General features: G+C 43.1%; 1 protein-coding gene and 1 non-coding gene across 2 annotated transcripts; one reads left to right on the top strand and one right to left on the bottom strand.

Annotated features, from left to right (window-relative positions):
- Window positions 1–949: 949 nt before the first annotated feature.
- Window positions 950–16875, bottom strand: LOC130169087 (junction-mediating and -regulatory protein-like). Its single transcript, XM_056375509.1, has 10 exons — window positions 14126–16875; window positions 10869–11042; window positions 5820–5970; window positions 4987–5156; window positions 4730–4895; window positions 4466–4635; window positions 3811–3894; window positions 3626–3721; window positions 2995–3535; window positions 950–2888 (listed from the first exon to the last, which is right to left on the bottom strand). The coding sequence occupies exons 1-10, from the start codon at window positions 14969–14971 to the stop codon at window positions 2581–2583; spliced, it is 2706 nt and encodes a 901-aa protein (XP_056231484.1). The 5' UTR covers window positions 14972–16875; the 3' UTR covers window positions 950–2580.
- On the top strand, window positions 8885–8956 carry trnaq-cug (transfer RNA glutamine (anticodon CUG)). The gene has a single exon. It is a non-coding gene; the product is annotated as a tRNA-Gln (tRNA).
- Window positions 16876–16907: the final 32 nt, after the last annotated feature.

Below are 16907 nucleotides of genomic sequence, written 5' to 3'. Positions count from 1 at the left end.
CAGCCTGTGTGGATAACAGGCCTACATAGGAAAGGTTTCAAAGCAAACACATCACAAAACAATTTGGCTGGAAATGCTTTGGAAAAAAAAAACATAAGGCAAACAAAGCAATGAAATGCAATGCAAAATTACAGTTAACTGACAAACAAGCTGTGTCAAGGTAATTTATAGGTCAGTGTAAAAACACATGACAGCGTGATTCTAAGGTTAATCAGGTGGCAGTCGGTTCATGGCAGAGGTGTCACCTTCTGAGCCCAGTTTCCCAAAAGTTTTTGAGCACATTGTCGGTCATTGTTTGGTGGAGCAACATAAACTTTTACATCTTTTGGGAAACTTTGCCCCAGTCAGTTCAGGTGACATCAAGTCGGGCGTGGTGTGGGTTAGGTTTAAGTTAAGAGTCAGGTCAGGGTTAGATCTCTGTCTCATGCTACATGATGAGGGTACCATGGAAGATCGTTGGGATGACAGTGAGAGAAGACATGTAAAAGTGCCTCAGATTTGCTCTGCCAGGAAAAATAATAAACCCTCTTTAGCACTGAGCTATTTTCAAGCTGTATAATGCGACATATACCTCCCCGCCTGTTCTGTTCTACACTGTCTGCCTCGTGATTCATCTATGAATGGCTCTCAACGCAAGCACAAGAGGAAAAAGCACAAATCTTTGCATCAAAGCTCAGACTGAGAGCTTAGTTTATTAATCAATTTTCCTTCATGTGATCGTGTGTTTGTGTGGATTCCTGTGCTGCTAAGCATCTCACTGGTCCCCCTCATACCGTCCTTCCATCACACCTTTTTAGGTCCAATTCCACATGTTCAGTGCTTTAAAACTTACTCAACAACTTCAGATATAATGTTTCACCAGTGTTAACAAAAAAATGTTGCAACTGTACAGATAAAGCGATTCAGAATGTGTATAATTATTATCATGAAAGTGCTGAAACCTTTTCTAAAAAAAAAAAAAGACTTACGAGTAGGGGTTGTGGACTCACTTTACCACTAAAATGTTTTCTGTGCATGTTGGCTGTGAGTTTAGTGCGTGAGTCCATGTGTGCAGGAGCATGTTTGAAAACACTTCCAGCAACTGTGAGTAACAGGCCTCCTACTGTGCGGTTCTGCCCACTGAGTGCAGAGAAAGAAATGAGGAAAAGTGCAAACAGAGGAGAGGAGAGAAAGTGAACAAGATGGCAGGAGAAACCGCATCAATCACGACCGCCCTGCTCCACAGCCCACAGTGGCTCCCCGCGGCGCTGAGAGAATCTAACCTCCCACGTGCCATCCATCATTCACACAGGCGTGACTGGTTCCACAGCTCAGCCGTGACTATCCCACATACAAAGTTCGGGAATCACCAACCAAAGTCTGCCCACACTTTACAAAGACTACTGACACTAACTATGACCTCCACTTCGCTTAAGAAAACTGTCCATCAGCTCCGCCGATGACCCTTCCTCTTACCCTTTCCTACCGTGGTTGACCGCAGCTTTGCATCAGAGATGCTGTTAGATGCGGCACCAAATGATAAACCTATAGTGACTCTGAATATCTCCCACCAGCCTGGCCATATGCTGCGGTGGAACAGATGGGTCGATACATATTCCCTCACCCAGAGAGAGAGAGAGAGCTGGGGGTGGTGAAGGGCCGGAAGAGGACAAAAGTGGGGGGAGGGGTATGAATCTGTTGTGACGGACTAAAAGACGGAAAGTATTTGTGCAGTGTCAGATTAAACAAGCGGTGATCTTCACACTGTCTGACACCACCACACCCACTTGTGACAGGACAAAACCAGCTGTGCAGCACAGCGCGGCTCAGTCACAATACACCGGTTGAGCAAAAAATAGAAGACAGGTGATGCTTGATGTGTGCGACGGTTTACAATCTGGATGACAGGTCCAGTGATCCCAGTTCAAAAGTGTAATCTTCTATTTGTTTTTCAGTCTCCCTCATGACCCCAAATCAGCAACCACACACGTTTTTTTGTCGCAGTTACAGTTTCTCATTTTTCTAATGCTTTGGAAAAGATCACACACGTCTCAGCATGACTTTCCGTATGAGGTTTTCAGTTTCACAAATAGCTGTCAGTGCAGTGTGTTGGTGTACAATGTGTATTGTGCTGTTTCTGAATATTAATGCGGCCACAGAGGGCCAGTGCAGAGCTTTTCAACAGTACAACTGATAAAAATAAACATAAATAAAAAAACAAACAAGATAAGGATTGTTACAGTCTGATTACAGGAATAAAACCACAGTGACACACAGTAAAAATAAAAAAAACACAAATCATATCCTCCACAGTAGTGAATGTAGTGTGAAAAACAAATGAACAGGTTGACCATAGACCTTTGGAGCATTTGGTGAATTGGTCCTGGCATAGTCACTAGGTACATGTGTGACTGGGCTGTGTTTACTTGTGAGTGAGTGAGTAGCTTCATGAATTTGTGTGTGTGTGTGTGTGTGTGTGTGTGTTTACAGTACAGCGCAGCTCTCTATATTGCAGTACAGTACATTGTGTGCAGTGCCAGAGGATGCAGGCATTTGTGTGTGTGTGTGTATGTTTTATTTGTTGCGCCTGAGCCTTGGGCCCTAGCTTTCCCAGTCATGGCTGGCCAGACCGTCGTCATCCGAGTCAGAATCTGGTGTGGCCTCCTTGATGCGGCGCAGCGCCTCATGAATGCTCCTAGTCAGTGGGTCGGTGGAGGCCGGGAGCTCTCCCTGGTCTTTTCTCTCTTTATGGGGGACCTGCCTCAGTTTGACCCCCTTGCGAATCTGGGCCAGGATGCTGTTGGGATCGTCGTCACCCTTGGCTGGAGGTAGGGACCGCTGGTCGACCTTCCTCAAGTGGAAGCTGCCTCTCTTCAGGGAGGCCAGCACCTCGTCCATGGGTGAGCTAACTGTATGCAGGGAGAGGAGAGGAAGACAGACTGTGATTGGCTACTGTAACTAGACAATCTAACAGAGCCCTGAGAAACGTTTATGGGTACTACACGGTCCCAGTACCTCTTCTGCTGTGGGTGTCAAACTCCGGTGTCTTCCTCAGCTTTTTCCGGGCGCTCAACAGTTGGCTGCTATCAAAGAAGCGAGGGATGAATGGCCCGAGCGGGGAGAGGGAGAGCTCTTCTGCCGCGCTCTTCCCCTCAGCCTTCTGCCCGTGCCGGCCCGGGCTGCCGGAAGGCGACAGCTCCTCCCTCGTGGGCGGGGGAGGTGGAGGAGGTGGTGGAGGAGGAGGGGAGATAGGGGATGAAAGGAGCGAGGACAGGGAGCAGGGGGAGCAGGAGGAGTCGGCAGGAATGGGCACAGGCAGCGGAGGAAGGGATGCTGTGAGAGCTGTGACGGGCTGAGTGGTGAGCGTGGAGCTGGGGCTGGGGTCAGTCTGCACACTGGTACTGAGACACAGTGGCTGATGGTGGATGCAAACAGAGTCCACACTCTCCTCCCGCTCACTCACGCTACTCATTTCCATGCTCCTTCCTCGGTCTCTTCTTCTGGTGTGGGCCACGCGCAGTCGAGTGGACTTCAGAATCACCTGACCTGGGTACCGCTAGAGAAAGACAGAGATGAACAGGGGCTGACGAGTGAGAAAGAAAATGAAACATTTTGTGATGCTTGCAGATAATAAGACGACACATACCTGTTTGAAAGTGCGGAGTCTGTCCAGAGTTCTCTGTCTCTCCTGACTTACTCTACTGTTCTTCTTCTCCTCATCTTCCTCTTCTTCATTTATCAGCTGGAAAAGAGAGAGAGCGTTATTGATAATGTTTAACAGATATAAAATTAAATTTTATTATAAAAAACTAGCAAAAAAAAAAAACCTACCTGTAACACCTGGTGGGATATAGAGTCTTTGTGGAGGGATTGACGTTTCTGCTGTTTCTGAGTGTGGTTGGATACACAGATCTCCTGCAGGATGACAGGTGGAGAACACATTGACACAATGATCCACACTACATCATGCACACTGCCAACGTGAACAACAACTGCTGCAGCAAAACCCTGTAGAACCTCTTATACCATATTTGAATAAATATCACTTTGGAACAATTTACTGTCATGTGCCTTAATAATCTTGTTAGTGGATGTGTGAGATAACAGGTCATCGGTTGCTGCAGATTTTTACATTTTACTCTTACTAGGTGATAACATATTCACACATCTGTTTGTGTAATCTCACATCTTAATCCAATATTGTCAAGTATAGTTACAGTGCATAACATGAATAATATCATTCATCATAATTAAATCCTCCTATGATTCTGAACACCAGCAAATCAGGAGGAGGTGTAGCCCATTTGAGCACATTTAAAATAAAAGTGCAAATTCTTTTTCAAATTTTTCTTGATAAAATGTGTTTCTGGCATAGCAGGACACAGTTACAAGGATATGAAGCACAATCATGCAAAGTGCACACATTGTATAGTGTGCACTAACATAATGTAGAAACCAAGATACAGTGTGAGTAAAGGATACACACCCTCTTGTTCCTCAGATAGGAGCGCTTGGCAGTGATGCGCCCCCTCCTTGCCTCCAGCTGTCGAGCGCTGACCTGAAGTCTGCGCAGCTCTTCCCTCTCTGCAGTATCATCCTCTGTAATATCATCTGTGCTTTCAAAGGTGTCATAATACACCACTTCATCCTGACGCTCTGAAAGCACATGTGCACATACAGACTTTTCATGCATTTGACAGACACTATCATTAATCACTGAGTAGTAAATTCAGACAAAGTAAGGCCATACCTGTCATCTGTCTGCGAACACTGTCCAGTTGAGCGGTGAGCAGCAGCTCTTCACACTGTAATATATCTGCCTGGATGTCATACAGTTGGAGCTGGAGCTCATAGTACTGTGTCTCCATGTGGTCTAACAGGGCAATTGCATCGGCACTGCTGCACAGACTCTGCATCTGAGAGGACGGGACATAGGACAACTGTCTGCGAGTGTGTTTACTTTCTGTTCATATGTGTTTTGTATGCTGTTGAGTGTCACTACCGCACCTCATCCCGAAGTGTGTGTTTCCTCTGCTCCAGACAGATCTCCCTGGCTCTCTGGAGCTGTAAGGTTTCCTTGGCAACAGAGTAGCGCAGCCTCTCCATGCGCTCCACCGCTGCTGTCCATGAAGATTTACCAAACTTACGCTGGTCCACCTTCATACGCTCATACACCCCTACACACACACACACATGCGCGCACGCACACACACCACACACAGAATGTTAAACGTGACATATTCTCACGTGCGAGTGAGTCACGAACACAAACTACTTTCTCCTCTGGTACAGTGAGTGGGCATGTCGGCCTTTAATTCATTTAATGTGATGCCTTAAGTCTCACAGGAGTAAAGGTCTATTACCACAATGTAGAGAGAGACATCTGTTGGCCACATTTGCACATTACAACTTCCTTCTCTCTGGTCTGCACTTGAAGTCACTCATTTATGTGATTTTTGATCTAATAAGTGTCAGATAACAAATGGACAAATCAGTGTTGGAGAAGAACTGGGATAAGCAAGGGCACATTGTGGAGTAACCCTGCTCAGAGAGAATGTGCTGGCAAAGCTGTTTGATCAATAGGTTGTCCTTGTTTCCTCCTGTCCCTGTCAAAGCGCGGCTGTCTACACTGCCTCATTAATACTAAATCACATTACCCCCTGGCGCTCCAAACCACACACAGGTCAATAGCAGGCCAATGCTACCACTATATGTGTGTGTGTGTGTGTGTGTGTGTGTGTGTGTGTGTGTGTGTGTGTGTGTGTGTGTAATTATTCAAAGTCATTCCTCTGCTGCTTTATTGACTTGACATTGGCAGTGACACTGATGGCCTATTGTACCTTTCTGGGCTCTGGCAGTGATCTCAAAGTATTTTACAGTAAACTCTTGGATGTTGAGGACCGCCTCCTGAGCTTTCTTCTGCCAGTCAGAGTCCTCCTTTTTTAGACCTTCGATCCGCCTTGGGCCCAAGTAGTCATTCTCCATGGAAATCTGTTGAGGGAGGATTAACATATTTTTGTCAGACCAATGACAGTCCTCAGTGAGGGAGTATGATGAGACAAAATATTTATCCTGCAAAGTATAAAGTCTGAATGCATTTTTCATACATTTTATAAAATACTACTTAAAATATGTATGGCCTTGAATTCACTATATGGTTCACTGATACTAAAAATGGAGCTGGAGAACATGGGATTCAAATAGTTTCATATGAGGTGATTCAAAAGATAAAGCATGGCAGCAGACAATGCAGTCTTACTAATACCAGGAAGTTATAGGCACATTCATTAAAGTCCACATCAAAAAGATAACACTGCTTTGTTCTCATTTGTGATTCAGAGCCGCAGGAACCCCAAATGTGTGACACATTACTGCCACTTAGTGGCAAGAGTGAATGGACTTATCAAAAAAAGGGGAGAAAAAACACAGTGATAGAAATGTTTCCCTTAATAATACTTAGGTGGAGGTAGACATGACAATGAATCTCCTCTCATGTGTAGGGCTGTCCCAAACGATTATTTTTTAAACGATTAATCTAGCGATTATTTTTTCAATTATTCGACTAATCTAACGATTATTTTTTTATTAACCTAACAGTAATTTTATTGCAATTATTTTCCAGATAGTCATTCAATATAACAATTTGCCCCGTCCAACATCTTGACTCGCTGCACCATGGTGTTTCCTCTTTATGTGCTCGTGCATGGCTGTCGTGCTAGAGAGATATGCCAGATGCACTTTGCAGAGTCTGCAGACTACCGCACTGTTGGTGTCAAGATTAAAGTATTCCCAAACTTTGGAGGACCGCGTGCGAGCCTTTTTTGCCACGTGTTGCTCCACACGCTCCGTCGTACTGCTGGTAGACGCCGCCGTGTTGTTCAAATAGATTACACAGCCGCAAATCATTCACTTAGTCAATGACTTCAATTACGTCACCGCGTTGTCCCAGTCCGTGCGCTGCGCTTGTATCCGGGTAAACCAAAGACGATGGATATAAACGGTCCCATTAGATAGTTCCGGTTTTGTTCTATGAACATTTACCCTGTGTGGTTTTACACGACGCGTCGACACTAAAATTCCACGTCGAATAATTTTTATAATCGACAACGTCGATTACGTCGGATAATCGTCCCAACCCTACTCATGTGTATTGTAGAGAAAGACTGCATGACTTTTAAGGTAGAGCAAGATAAGTTAGAGATCTGCACTGTAACACAATGGTATCACCACAGACAGTAGGCCTGGAGAGGGAGCTACACCCCCACACATGGAAGCACTCAAACACACATTCATACACCTGTGCAAACAATGTTTTCATATTCTGCAGAACCAGATCTTCTGCAAATATTACTGTCAGTGTGACAAAGTAAACAACAAATCTATTTTCCCATAACTTACAAAAGTGTCATCACTGTCTACATGTAACACTGTAGAGTTATTATTCTTATGTAAATGAATGATTTAAACAGTTAAAAACGCTTAAACAACCAATTAAAGCCTGTAATATATCAGCTTAACATACTTAATCTTTTAATTACTGCATTGTAGAACCATGTGAAGAGAGTTATGGACCACAATGGGAATATGACATCACTATGTCTCATAACCATATGCAGACAAATCAAGTCTTTGGCAATTACTTGTTACTGTTCAACATGGAGCAAGGCTGATTAAAAATATTTAATTAAATATGAAAATTTGGAAAATGAACTATCAAATGTCCAAGAGGAAAACAAAAGATGTCTGTGCAGCACACAAGAAGGAAAGTGAGCGGCAAGGGTTACAGAGCTACAGAGCTGTGTGACCCCAAGTAACCTCTCAGCACTTCAGCTCACACTGCACCACGCAGCAGTGCACCAGTATCATTTACCCCTGCAATTTCCTGATGTCAGTGAACCAGAGCTCATTCTTTTGATTTTCAAGGTTTTTTTTTGGCATTCCTTATACATTGTTTAAGTTTAGAACAGTTGAATTTACATCCAATGATTTGTGTTAGTGTAATTCTGTGCGTATCAGTCTTTTACATGAAAACTTACCATCTCATTGTTTTTCATTTAAAACTCATATAAGAAACAGATATCTGTGTTTACTGTACAGTCTTCTTGTGCCTTGTGAATGCAAAAGATTACAGGATGGATATGATAGGACGGAGATATTTTACTCAAACTCAGACTGATGCTACTCTTTATCAACATGCTTACTCAATTACAAATTCTGGGATTCAATGATGTTCTTAATTTGTCATTTGACACCTACAACAAACATGTTACGCAGCATAAACACACAGTGCAATGGACAGAACAATTAACTTAACTATTAAGTTATTAGGATCTGTGGTGTAATGGTTACAACTCTGGACTTTGACACCAGCGATCTAAATTCAAATCTCAGCACAATTTCAGAAACTAACTTGTCATAACTTGCAAAAACAGTTCCACTACAGCTAAAATATTTTGACATACTATACACTGACACTCCTCAAATTAAGGCCACACACTCTCTCACTAGGGCTGCTGCTAGTTTCCTGTCAGTCAAACCATGAAACCCACAAATCGTCAAATCATATCTTTTTGTTAATTGATGGACAAAATGAGAAATCAACATGCATTGTGTATAAATATTACATGGAGAGTGCAACTATACTATCTGCTCCTCCTTGTTATTCTTGTCTGCATATTGACGAGGACAAACTGCCTAAATGTAAAAATGTTTACTGAGAGGCTCTTAACACGTTCACACATATGGCAGTGTCTAAAATGATCAATTTGAATCAATTTCCAATGTGCAGCTGAAGATGTTTATTCAAGGAAAGGAAATAGAAGCGCTACAGATGCTGTAGGCTTTAAATAAACCCAAAAGAACAGGTTTACCAGCCGCCCCTCCCCACCTCCCCACGAAAGCAGGAGGTTCCATGGTGTAATGGTTAGCACTCTGGACTCTGAATCCAGCGATCCGAGTTCAAATCTCGGTGGGACCTGCATATTTTGCAGCCCTCCTTTCTGGCATGGCTGCTCAGAGAATATGAACCCAAGAGTGCAGCAGCAGAGAGACAGGAAGGAAGAGAGTCCGCTTTGACAAAAACAACCGGGGAGTGAAATACTAATCAACTTTGACCATTTACAAATGAAGTGGGTTAAAGCTGGTAATAGTTTCCTGGTTTGTACAAAAAAAGAGTGACATGTACAGAATGCAGGTTTCCTTTCTGCAGCTCTCTGAACTGAAAAGTGAGTCAGGACTATGCTATCTAATTACTACTCAGTCCACAGGACAAGTGAAAATAAAGGACATAGTGTAACATCTATTCAGTAAATGAGTTCAGAAATAGGCAGTAATACAAAACTGTACATATCTTATCACTACGTCCTATCAGTTATCTCAGCCTAACAATATTTTTTTCTCGATTGCTTACATGAAATTCAAGATAATTTTGTCATATATTAAAATCAATTTTTTTTTGCTTTTATAAATCTGATTATAGTGATTATAAGAAGTGACGGAAGTGACGGAAATGCCTTGATTTGATCGGCCTCATTGGCCCTTATTTCCATAATTCATAGCAAGCCACTAAAATACGCCAACGTGTGAAATTTTTTGTACAAAAATCTTACTCAGCTTAGATTACACCCTGCTTACATTACTTTCTTTAGCTGACGCTGGAGGTTCACACCTCCCCAGAGGAAGTAGAGTTGAGAACATTTATTCAGTCACACCTTAACTGAAGAGCTCTTTAATTTCACTGTCCATCTTTCCATTTCTGCTGCATGCCTGCTGATCCCAGTGCGTCAGCATCAACCTGTATCTGCAGTAAACCTATAGGACTAAACACAGCATGACTTATTCATGTCTCTGTGAGACTTCAGGAAATTGGAGATCCATGGGGCTCCAGTCTTGCTCACAGCATGTCACTCAATCCCCCCCCCCCCCCACCCCCCCGCCTGCCACATCCCAGAAGTGTTTCAGATACTGCGGAACAGGATAAAACTAACAGGAAGATGTTCATATCCAAGGCTAGAAAAAGCTAGGCTATAGGTGTTCTTTGTTGACGGATGTTATGTGGTAATGTGATACTGAAGCTTTTTTTTTTTTTATTACTGATGTGCTGTGTTTGTGAGTCAGGGAGCTAAATATAAATGTGCCATCAGCACTGCAACGATTGAACAAAGCCTTTCCACCATTTATCCATTCACCAGCCTCCGTCTGCTCTTTGCAATTAGATACATCTCACCCCCTCCCACTGCTTTACTAACCATGAGCATCTTATAAAATCATAGAGGAGAATACATTTTGCATAAAAAGCTAAAAAAGCTAAAAAAAACCTGTGGATAAATATACACAATTTTTAGGGGCATGTGATTTTCCTGTGAGCACCCATTTGACCGGTGCCTGTAGAGAGATACAAAAATGCATCAAGGAATCTAGCTCCATCTGCACAATAGCAAAGGTTCCCACGGATGCCAGTTAAGCAGAGCATCTGAATAACCACTTGAGTCCCACATGATTCACATGGTCGACTACAACAGGGCCAAACTACCAGAAACAACACAAAAAACTATTTTTGTCATTTTTGTCTTTGCCATTTTCTCCTAGTTGGATTTCACCAATACCACTCACCATTTCTTCACTTCTGAAGTCAACTGGTCATCTGTGTTTGTGTGTATACTGTGTACTTATCAGTGGAGCATCAGAAAGTTGAAGAGGCTTGGTGAGATGCCAAAGAGGTCTTGGGCAAATACTGGGTCACTACAGGATTTTGGCCCACACTCTGTTCAAGACTTATGAATGCCGTTGTTATGGGATAAATCCCCCCGAAAATGTGTCACATGTAGAGCAGTCTCTGTTAATGTGTGTTCATTCGTGTACAGTGCACTTTAACAGCTGCGGATTGTTACCTTGATCTGCTGTCTGCGTAGCATTGCTAGTTCCCTCATGTCTCTGAAAGGCTGCAGCAGATACTGGTAGAGCTGTGTCGAGGCATCCAGCAGACCTCCGTAGGCTTGGTCTTCTTCCTCATACAGCTCCAACAGCTCCACCATACTGTCCATGCTCTTGTGCTTCTCCAGCAGCTGCAGCACATAAACACACACAAGGAGTTAGTTATTACTTATTATAGTCAACATACAAACAGCTTTCAGAATATCAAAACATTTGATAGCCACTTTTAAAATCTCTTTAAGACCTTGTTAAGCAGAGGGCAAACATACTGTTCGTAGCCTGCAGATGTAATGTAACATGTTTCCATCTGTCTGTATAAGAGTGTTACAGCTGTCACAGATAACCCGAGTCAACAAAAGCCAGAAGATCAAACTTAAATACATCTTTTAATGTCACTCACCACTAACTGGAAACTTGCACCTCGCTGTCAGACTACAAGGGATGCTTTGTGTAACAGTAAATAATAGGAGTGTATCTGAGTGTATTCAATGAGCAGAGTCCTTTCTGCTGCTGGGAATATGATCAATACACACACAGACTGAACAATCCTGTAGGCTACCAGCAAGCACAGAAATAGCCATTAACTCAGCCCTCAAATGCAGCAGGAGGATCGATGTGTGTGTGTGTGTGTGTGTGTGTGTGTGTGTGTGTGTGTGTGTGTGTGTATGAGTGTGTGTGTGTGTGTGTGTGTGTGTGTGTGTGTGTGAGATCCTACGACACAACAAACTGCAACGGTGTTTAAATGAATTACATAGCACTGTCACTGCAGACAGAAGAGCTCGGGCTGTGATAAAGAGCTGAATACGATCAGTAGCTTCTCCTTCAGACACCTTCAAGCAAAGTGTTTGTTGTTTTTTTTCTTTTTTTTCTTTGCTCAGGAAGGATAGTAAGGCAACACTTCCTGTGGCTGGTTTTCTGTCTTTATCTTTTTATTCTCAGTGAATGTGAGTGTGTTTCTAAACTACACGAATGGGAGTGGGTGTGGGACTGACTATGTGGAATGACATGTGGGTGATTCGTCTATTCTGCTCACGGCCTCTTTTCTCTGCCAAAAGCAGAGCTGAGAGGAAACGCCTTAGCCAGAAAACCATGTAAACACATCAGTGTAAATGGATGTAGTCTCTTAACTCTTACTTTTGCAATGAGAGTAAACCCAGAGGCAGATACCCCACTTGTTATACTGTGACCTTGCTGTCCTTAAGCTTGACAGAAAGTACAATACTACATGTATAAGAAAGATATTTATTCCATAAACACAGGTAGTACTCAATCTACCAGCCACTATAATTGCCAGGAGTAATGCTGTGATGCTAATAATGGAAAACTCCACTTCCATTATTGCTCTCTCTCCCCTGCTCTCTCAAAGGACTTCTTGCACTGTCTGGCTCCACGAGTCAAGGATTCATTACTCTAGCGCCATTGATAGGTGAGACAATGTGAGAGTCAGTGAGTATCAATATAGTGTCTGTTTATATTGAAGTAGTTAATCAACCACTAGCTGCTGCTGCTGGTGTGTAAGAAGAGCAGGCCTGCAGCGTGTATGGTGTCTGGATCATGTCCTCACTGTGTCAACTCAAAGATATGTAGCAGAACTTATCATTTAAACATTGATGGAAGCGTTTGATTATATTACATACATACAGAAGTGTTTTACAGAAATGTCAAAGACATCTTTCATAACTTTTCATAAAATGCATGCAGAACTCATATTTACTACCGCACATTTGTCGTATTAAGAACGTGAAAAAATCAGTGACACAGTTTTTTTTCCCCCTTAAAACCATAAATGTTCTGCATGATAATCCCCGTCTGAACAAACCAGGTGGGTTCTATATTATTGTATGTTATTTGACACAGTAATGAGTTTTCTAAATTCTTAATTCTTGTTTTTTTTTCAAGACTAATGCTTTTTCACTCTCCTCCAGTGCAGACTAAAACAAAAGGATGTGTAGAATTTGAGTGTTCACCTGTTTTATGTAGTTTTCAGAGGAAAATATAACAAATTTATCTGTATTCATCAAACAGTTCTTTCTTGAAATGTGCCACAAACCCATCAACAGAAAGACAGAATTATCTACAGTATAATATGCACAAAAGAGAGAGAAATCTGATATATAACATTGTCCAACAAGTCCTGGTAGTAACCAGCGCTCACGGATGATGACTTTGCACATTACATTGAAGGGTTAATTCCAAAAGGAAAGAAGCACTTGAACTGTGTTTGTGTGAATGTGAATGTGTGTGTGTGTGTGTGTGTGTGTGTGTGTGTGTGTGTGTGTGCATATGCGTGTTTGTGTGTGTGTGTGGGAGCAACTGACTCTCAGTTGTCTAAGCAGCAGACAGCGACTTACAGTATACAGTTGAAATTCTTCCTCTGTTAATGGCTGGTCAGTGGGACTGGTCCCTGCACTGATTTTCGGATTATTTCTTTCATAGGAGTGAAAGAAATAATGCAAACACTTGTCAGTGTCCCTGTCAGTTAGATGATCACTGTGTGTGGGTGTTTAAGGACATATCCATTTATTGTTGTCTTGCCTGTGCTTATAGAGACTAGATTGAAGTATACCTTGTTTGATACTGAAACTTGTGGTGACCTCTTTGTTCTCACAGACCTCAGTTCTTGATGATGCAAACCAAGTCAGCTTCTCTTAGTTGGCTTAAAAGTCCACATGCTTATTTTACCTCTCATATACCAACGCAAAGAAGTTAAAGACCGGACAGCCTCTCAGTTTTTCATTGATAATGTGACATGCATGGACTGGATGGTCTGGATTATTAAACTTTGTCACATAAGGAAATACATAATCAAAGTGATGCTTAAAATATACTTCTATAGTGTTTGTGTGACTTATGAAGATCATCATCACAGTGTCACAGTCATTTTGTGTCTGTATACTACATTGTTTTGTACTTGTTTTGTACTTGTTTTGTATGCAATCAATTTAATTATATCTATTAAATACCCATCTACCTCAGATTAATGGTTAGTGCATCACACTTCCCGACTACCATTTTGTCACAACAGAGTTTCAGCAGTAACCCAGCTGGTGTGCACAGTACAGTAGAAAGACAGCGTTTGTACTGGGATGCTCCTAGTTGTCCAGATGTGCGACTGTGTGAATGCGAGTTGCAGAGAGGGACTATGCACAGACTTTGTCAACAGGAAGCGGATATAATCATGGAGATGCTGTGGGAGGATCACAGAAACTCTCACCTCTTGCAGATGTTTTGTTGCACGGTTGAGCGCCTCCTCGTACCCGGACTGCCTCAGCTCGCTCAGGCTCTCGTAGTACTCGTCTGGGTCGTCGTTTTCCGTGAACAGAACCTGCGAGAGGATCTTCCACCCACACGTATCGAGCGCATGGCCCAGGTACACCTGTAAACTGTAGCACAGCTCATCCATCTCGGGCTCGGATACCTCCGCCGGCCCGAACAGCACCGTCCACATCCCGGCTGGTTCCTCCGGAAAGACCGGCAGGCAGGGCTCCAGGTCCGAGTTAACCGAGCACAGCTGCTGGTGGATTGCCCGCAGGTCCTGGAAGGAAAAGAGCCCGGCCCAGCTGCAATCCTCCCTGCTCAGACTGTCCAGCTCCTCCAGGTCCAAGCTGTCCACTGCGGGGGACAGTTGGTCCTCTCTTAGTGATTTCAACACCTCGGTGTCAGGACTGACGGGAGGTGCTGCAGATTTAATCGCAGTTTGAATTTTGACAGGACTTGGTCTGGTTGTTATCACGGACTTGGTTTTAGGGCTGCTTCTGCTGCTGCTGCCTTTCATCCCAGCCTCCCTGGCTCCTTTGCCAGGACTCCTAGATACTTTATCCCTGACCGGACTTTCGGGCCATTTTGTTTTGTCCCCATCCTGGCTAGTCCCCTCCGCCAGAGGGTCCCTACCAAAGCTTCTCCTCTGCACCGTCCTGTTATGACACGTTATGGCAAATTTACCTTCCACTTCATTCCAGGCGACGATAAAGACGAATTTATGCTTTTCCTTCTCCTCAAACGCATTTGGACGAACAGCCACCCACCCCGACTCCAAATTATCCTCCATTGTGAAGGACATCTCTGCAAAGTGATGAAACAGAAATAACAACAAACCCTGCGCCTGCACTGTCTGAAAGTCGGATGCAGCGTGGTAAAAACAGTGTGCGTTATTACAGTGTTTACCAAACACCGTCCTCTCTGCGGGGATATTTTGGCTGAAGGTCTATCCTCCTTCGCTCAAGCGGATGAATTTGGAGCAGTGCGGTGTCGTTTCCCATCTCTGGCCCACCTGCTTTCAACTCGGGTGTCTGACTTGCCTATCCCAGCCCTCCTGACAGTGCTATCCTCGTCATTAGCTTGTCTCCGACTCTGACACACAACATGCGACAGTGTGTTTACCAGGTCCGACGCTCGATCCGCCTGTCAGCTGTGCCCCGTTATGCTCGATCTCTCGGCTCCGGTCCTCCCTTCTCATCACAAAGTAACGACGGGATCCTGAAGCAGCGGCGCACATCGTTTAGACTCAACAACCCGAGGCCACGGAGAAGCGTGACAACGGGCTTTGTCCAGTCCTCAGGAAGGTTAACATCGTCTCCAAACTCGTAACGTTACCATGTTTTCTTCATCGTTTGCCCAACAAGACCTCATACGCAAAATAATGGTGCTGCTTTCACGTGCAGTGAGAAATATCGGAATTCCCATAAATCGCCGTTTGATGACACAAGATACGAATGAACCAAAGTCGAGAACAACTCTGTGGATCATTTATCATAACATAAAATTCTCATATATCTCTGAGGATAACTCTCCTTTTGACTATCACCGGTCATTTGCCCTTATTTTTCTGCTGCCATAATCCGTTTAATATGTGACATGGCGTAGTGTTGTTATTAGGGTGTGTTAATGAAAGTAAGCTGCAATCAAGCTGTATTCTTGCTAGACAGGGCGGAGAGCAGATTGAAGTAGCTCTTTCCTGAGAGCACGTGAAGGCAACATTAGAATCTCAATTTTAGCAGGGCACGTAAGGACGTGCTGACGTTTTGGCTTGAGCATTGTGGGGTGTTTTGCAGAGTCTGTAGCTGCAGCATCATGGACAGTATGCTTGCAAAAAAACAACAACAAACAAACAAACAAAACAATGTAGCTCTTCTCTCAAATGTATAAATGAGTGAACAGATAAATAATTACCAGTAAAATATTTCAACAGTTACATTTACAAAATTAAGGCATTATTGATAAGATATAGTCCACAAACAATTATTTCCGAAAGCCATTCAAGTAATCCTGAAATAAACGTTAGAAAAATGCTGTACAAAATGTGTCATATAAACTGCGAAGTAGCCACAGAAAGATGCATCAAGTTGAAGTGTGGTTGAAGTGTGGGAGAGAGCTGCTGACTTGTCATTGTTTACACACATTGGCTGGACTGTTTCAGAGGACAGGAATGGAAAGCGTTCCCCTTTAATGGTCACAGCCTTGAGACAGAAAAAGCCAGTCTGCATAATGGGTTCTAACAGAGTTTACCTCTGCTGTGATGGGCCCTGACCATGACCTATGGCAATTCATTTAAATTTTCTCAATCAACAGCTTATGAAATACTAATTTATGATTATCTGGCTAAGAATAATGTGTAGCAGAGAGAAGGGTTTTGGGACAGTGATAGGCTGCAGTAATTGTGAGGAACCAAGAGGCAACAACAGCAACTACCACAGCCAAACCCAAACCCTGAAGTACATTCACTCTTTGAATTGGAGCCAACAAAAATGTAAGAAGTGTAAAGTAAGATTCCTTGATCTTCATCTTTGACAAACTAAGTAGTGTTAATAGTACTTTTAAAACCCACATGGCTGGACTCACAGCGACAACTGCAGTGGGAAAAAACATTGTGAAACAGGGAAAAGTTAGGAGATTATGTGTACTGGAAATGCTTTTATACGTAGTTTTGAAGTCAAGAATCTTGAATAAAAAGAATTAAAGCCATAGGCCTTATACCAAGTACTTTGAAAATTAGATCA

Source organism: Seriola aureovittata, chromosome 5 (genome assembly GCF_021018895.1).
Source record: "Seriola aureovittata isolate HTS-2021-v1 ecotype China chromosome 5, ASM2101889v1, whole genome shotgun sequence".
Taxonomy (NCBI): domain Eukaryota; kingdom Metazoa; phylum Chordata; class Actinopteri; order Carangiformes; family Carangidae; genus Seriola; species Seriola aureovittata.
Note: the sequence above shows the minus strand (reverse complement) of the source record. Positions and strands in the feature narration are given on the sequence as shown.

Bases quoted from the DNA above. Each gene is read 5' to 3' on its own strand.
- LOC130169087 (XM_056375509.1), bottom strand. From the start codon at position 14,971: ATGTCCTTCACAATGGAGGATAATTTGGAGTCGGGGTGGGTGGCTGTT. The intron at 4,896-4,986 runs GTGCGGTAGTGA...CCGTCCTCTCAG, and splicing joins AACACACACTTCGGGATGAG to ATGCAGAGTCTGTGCAGCAG. The intron at 3,536-3,625 runs GTATGTGTCGTC...GTCTTTCTCTAG, and splicing joins GACTCCGCACTTTCAAACAG to CGGTACCCAGGTCAGGTGAT.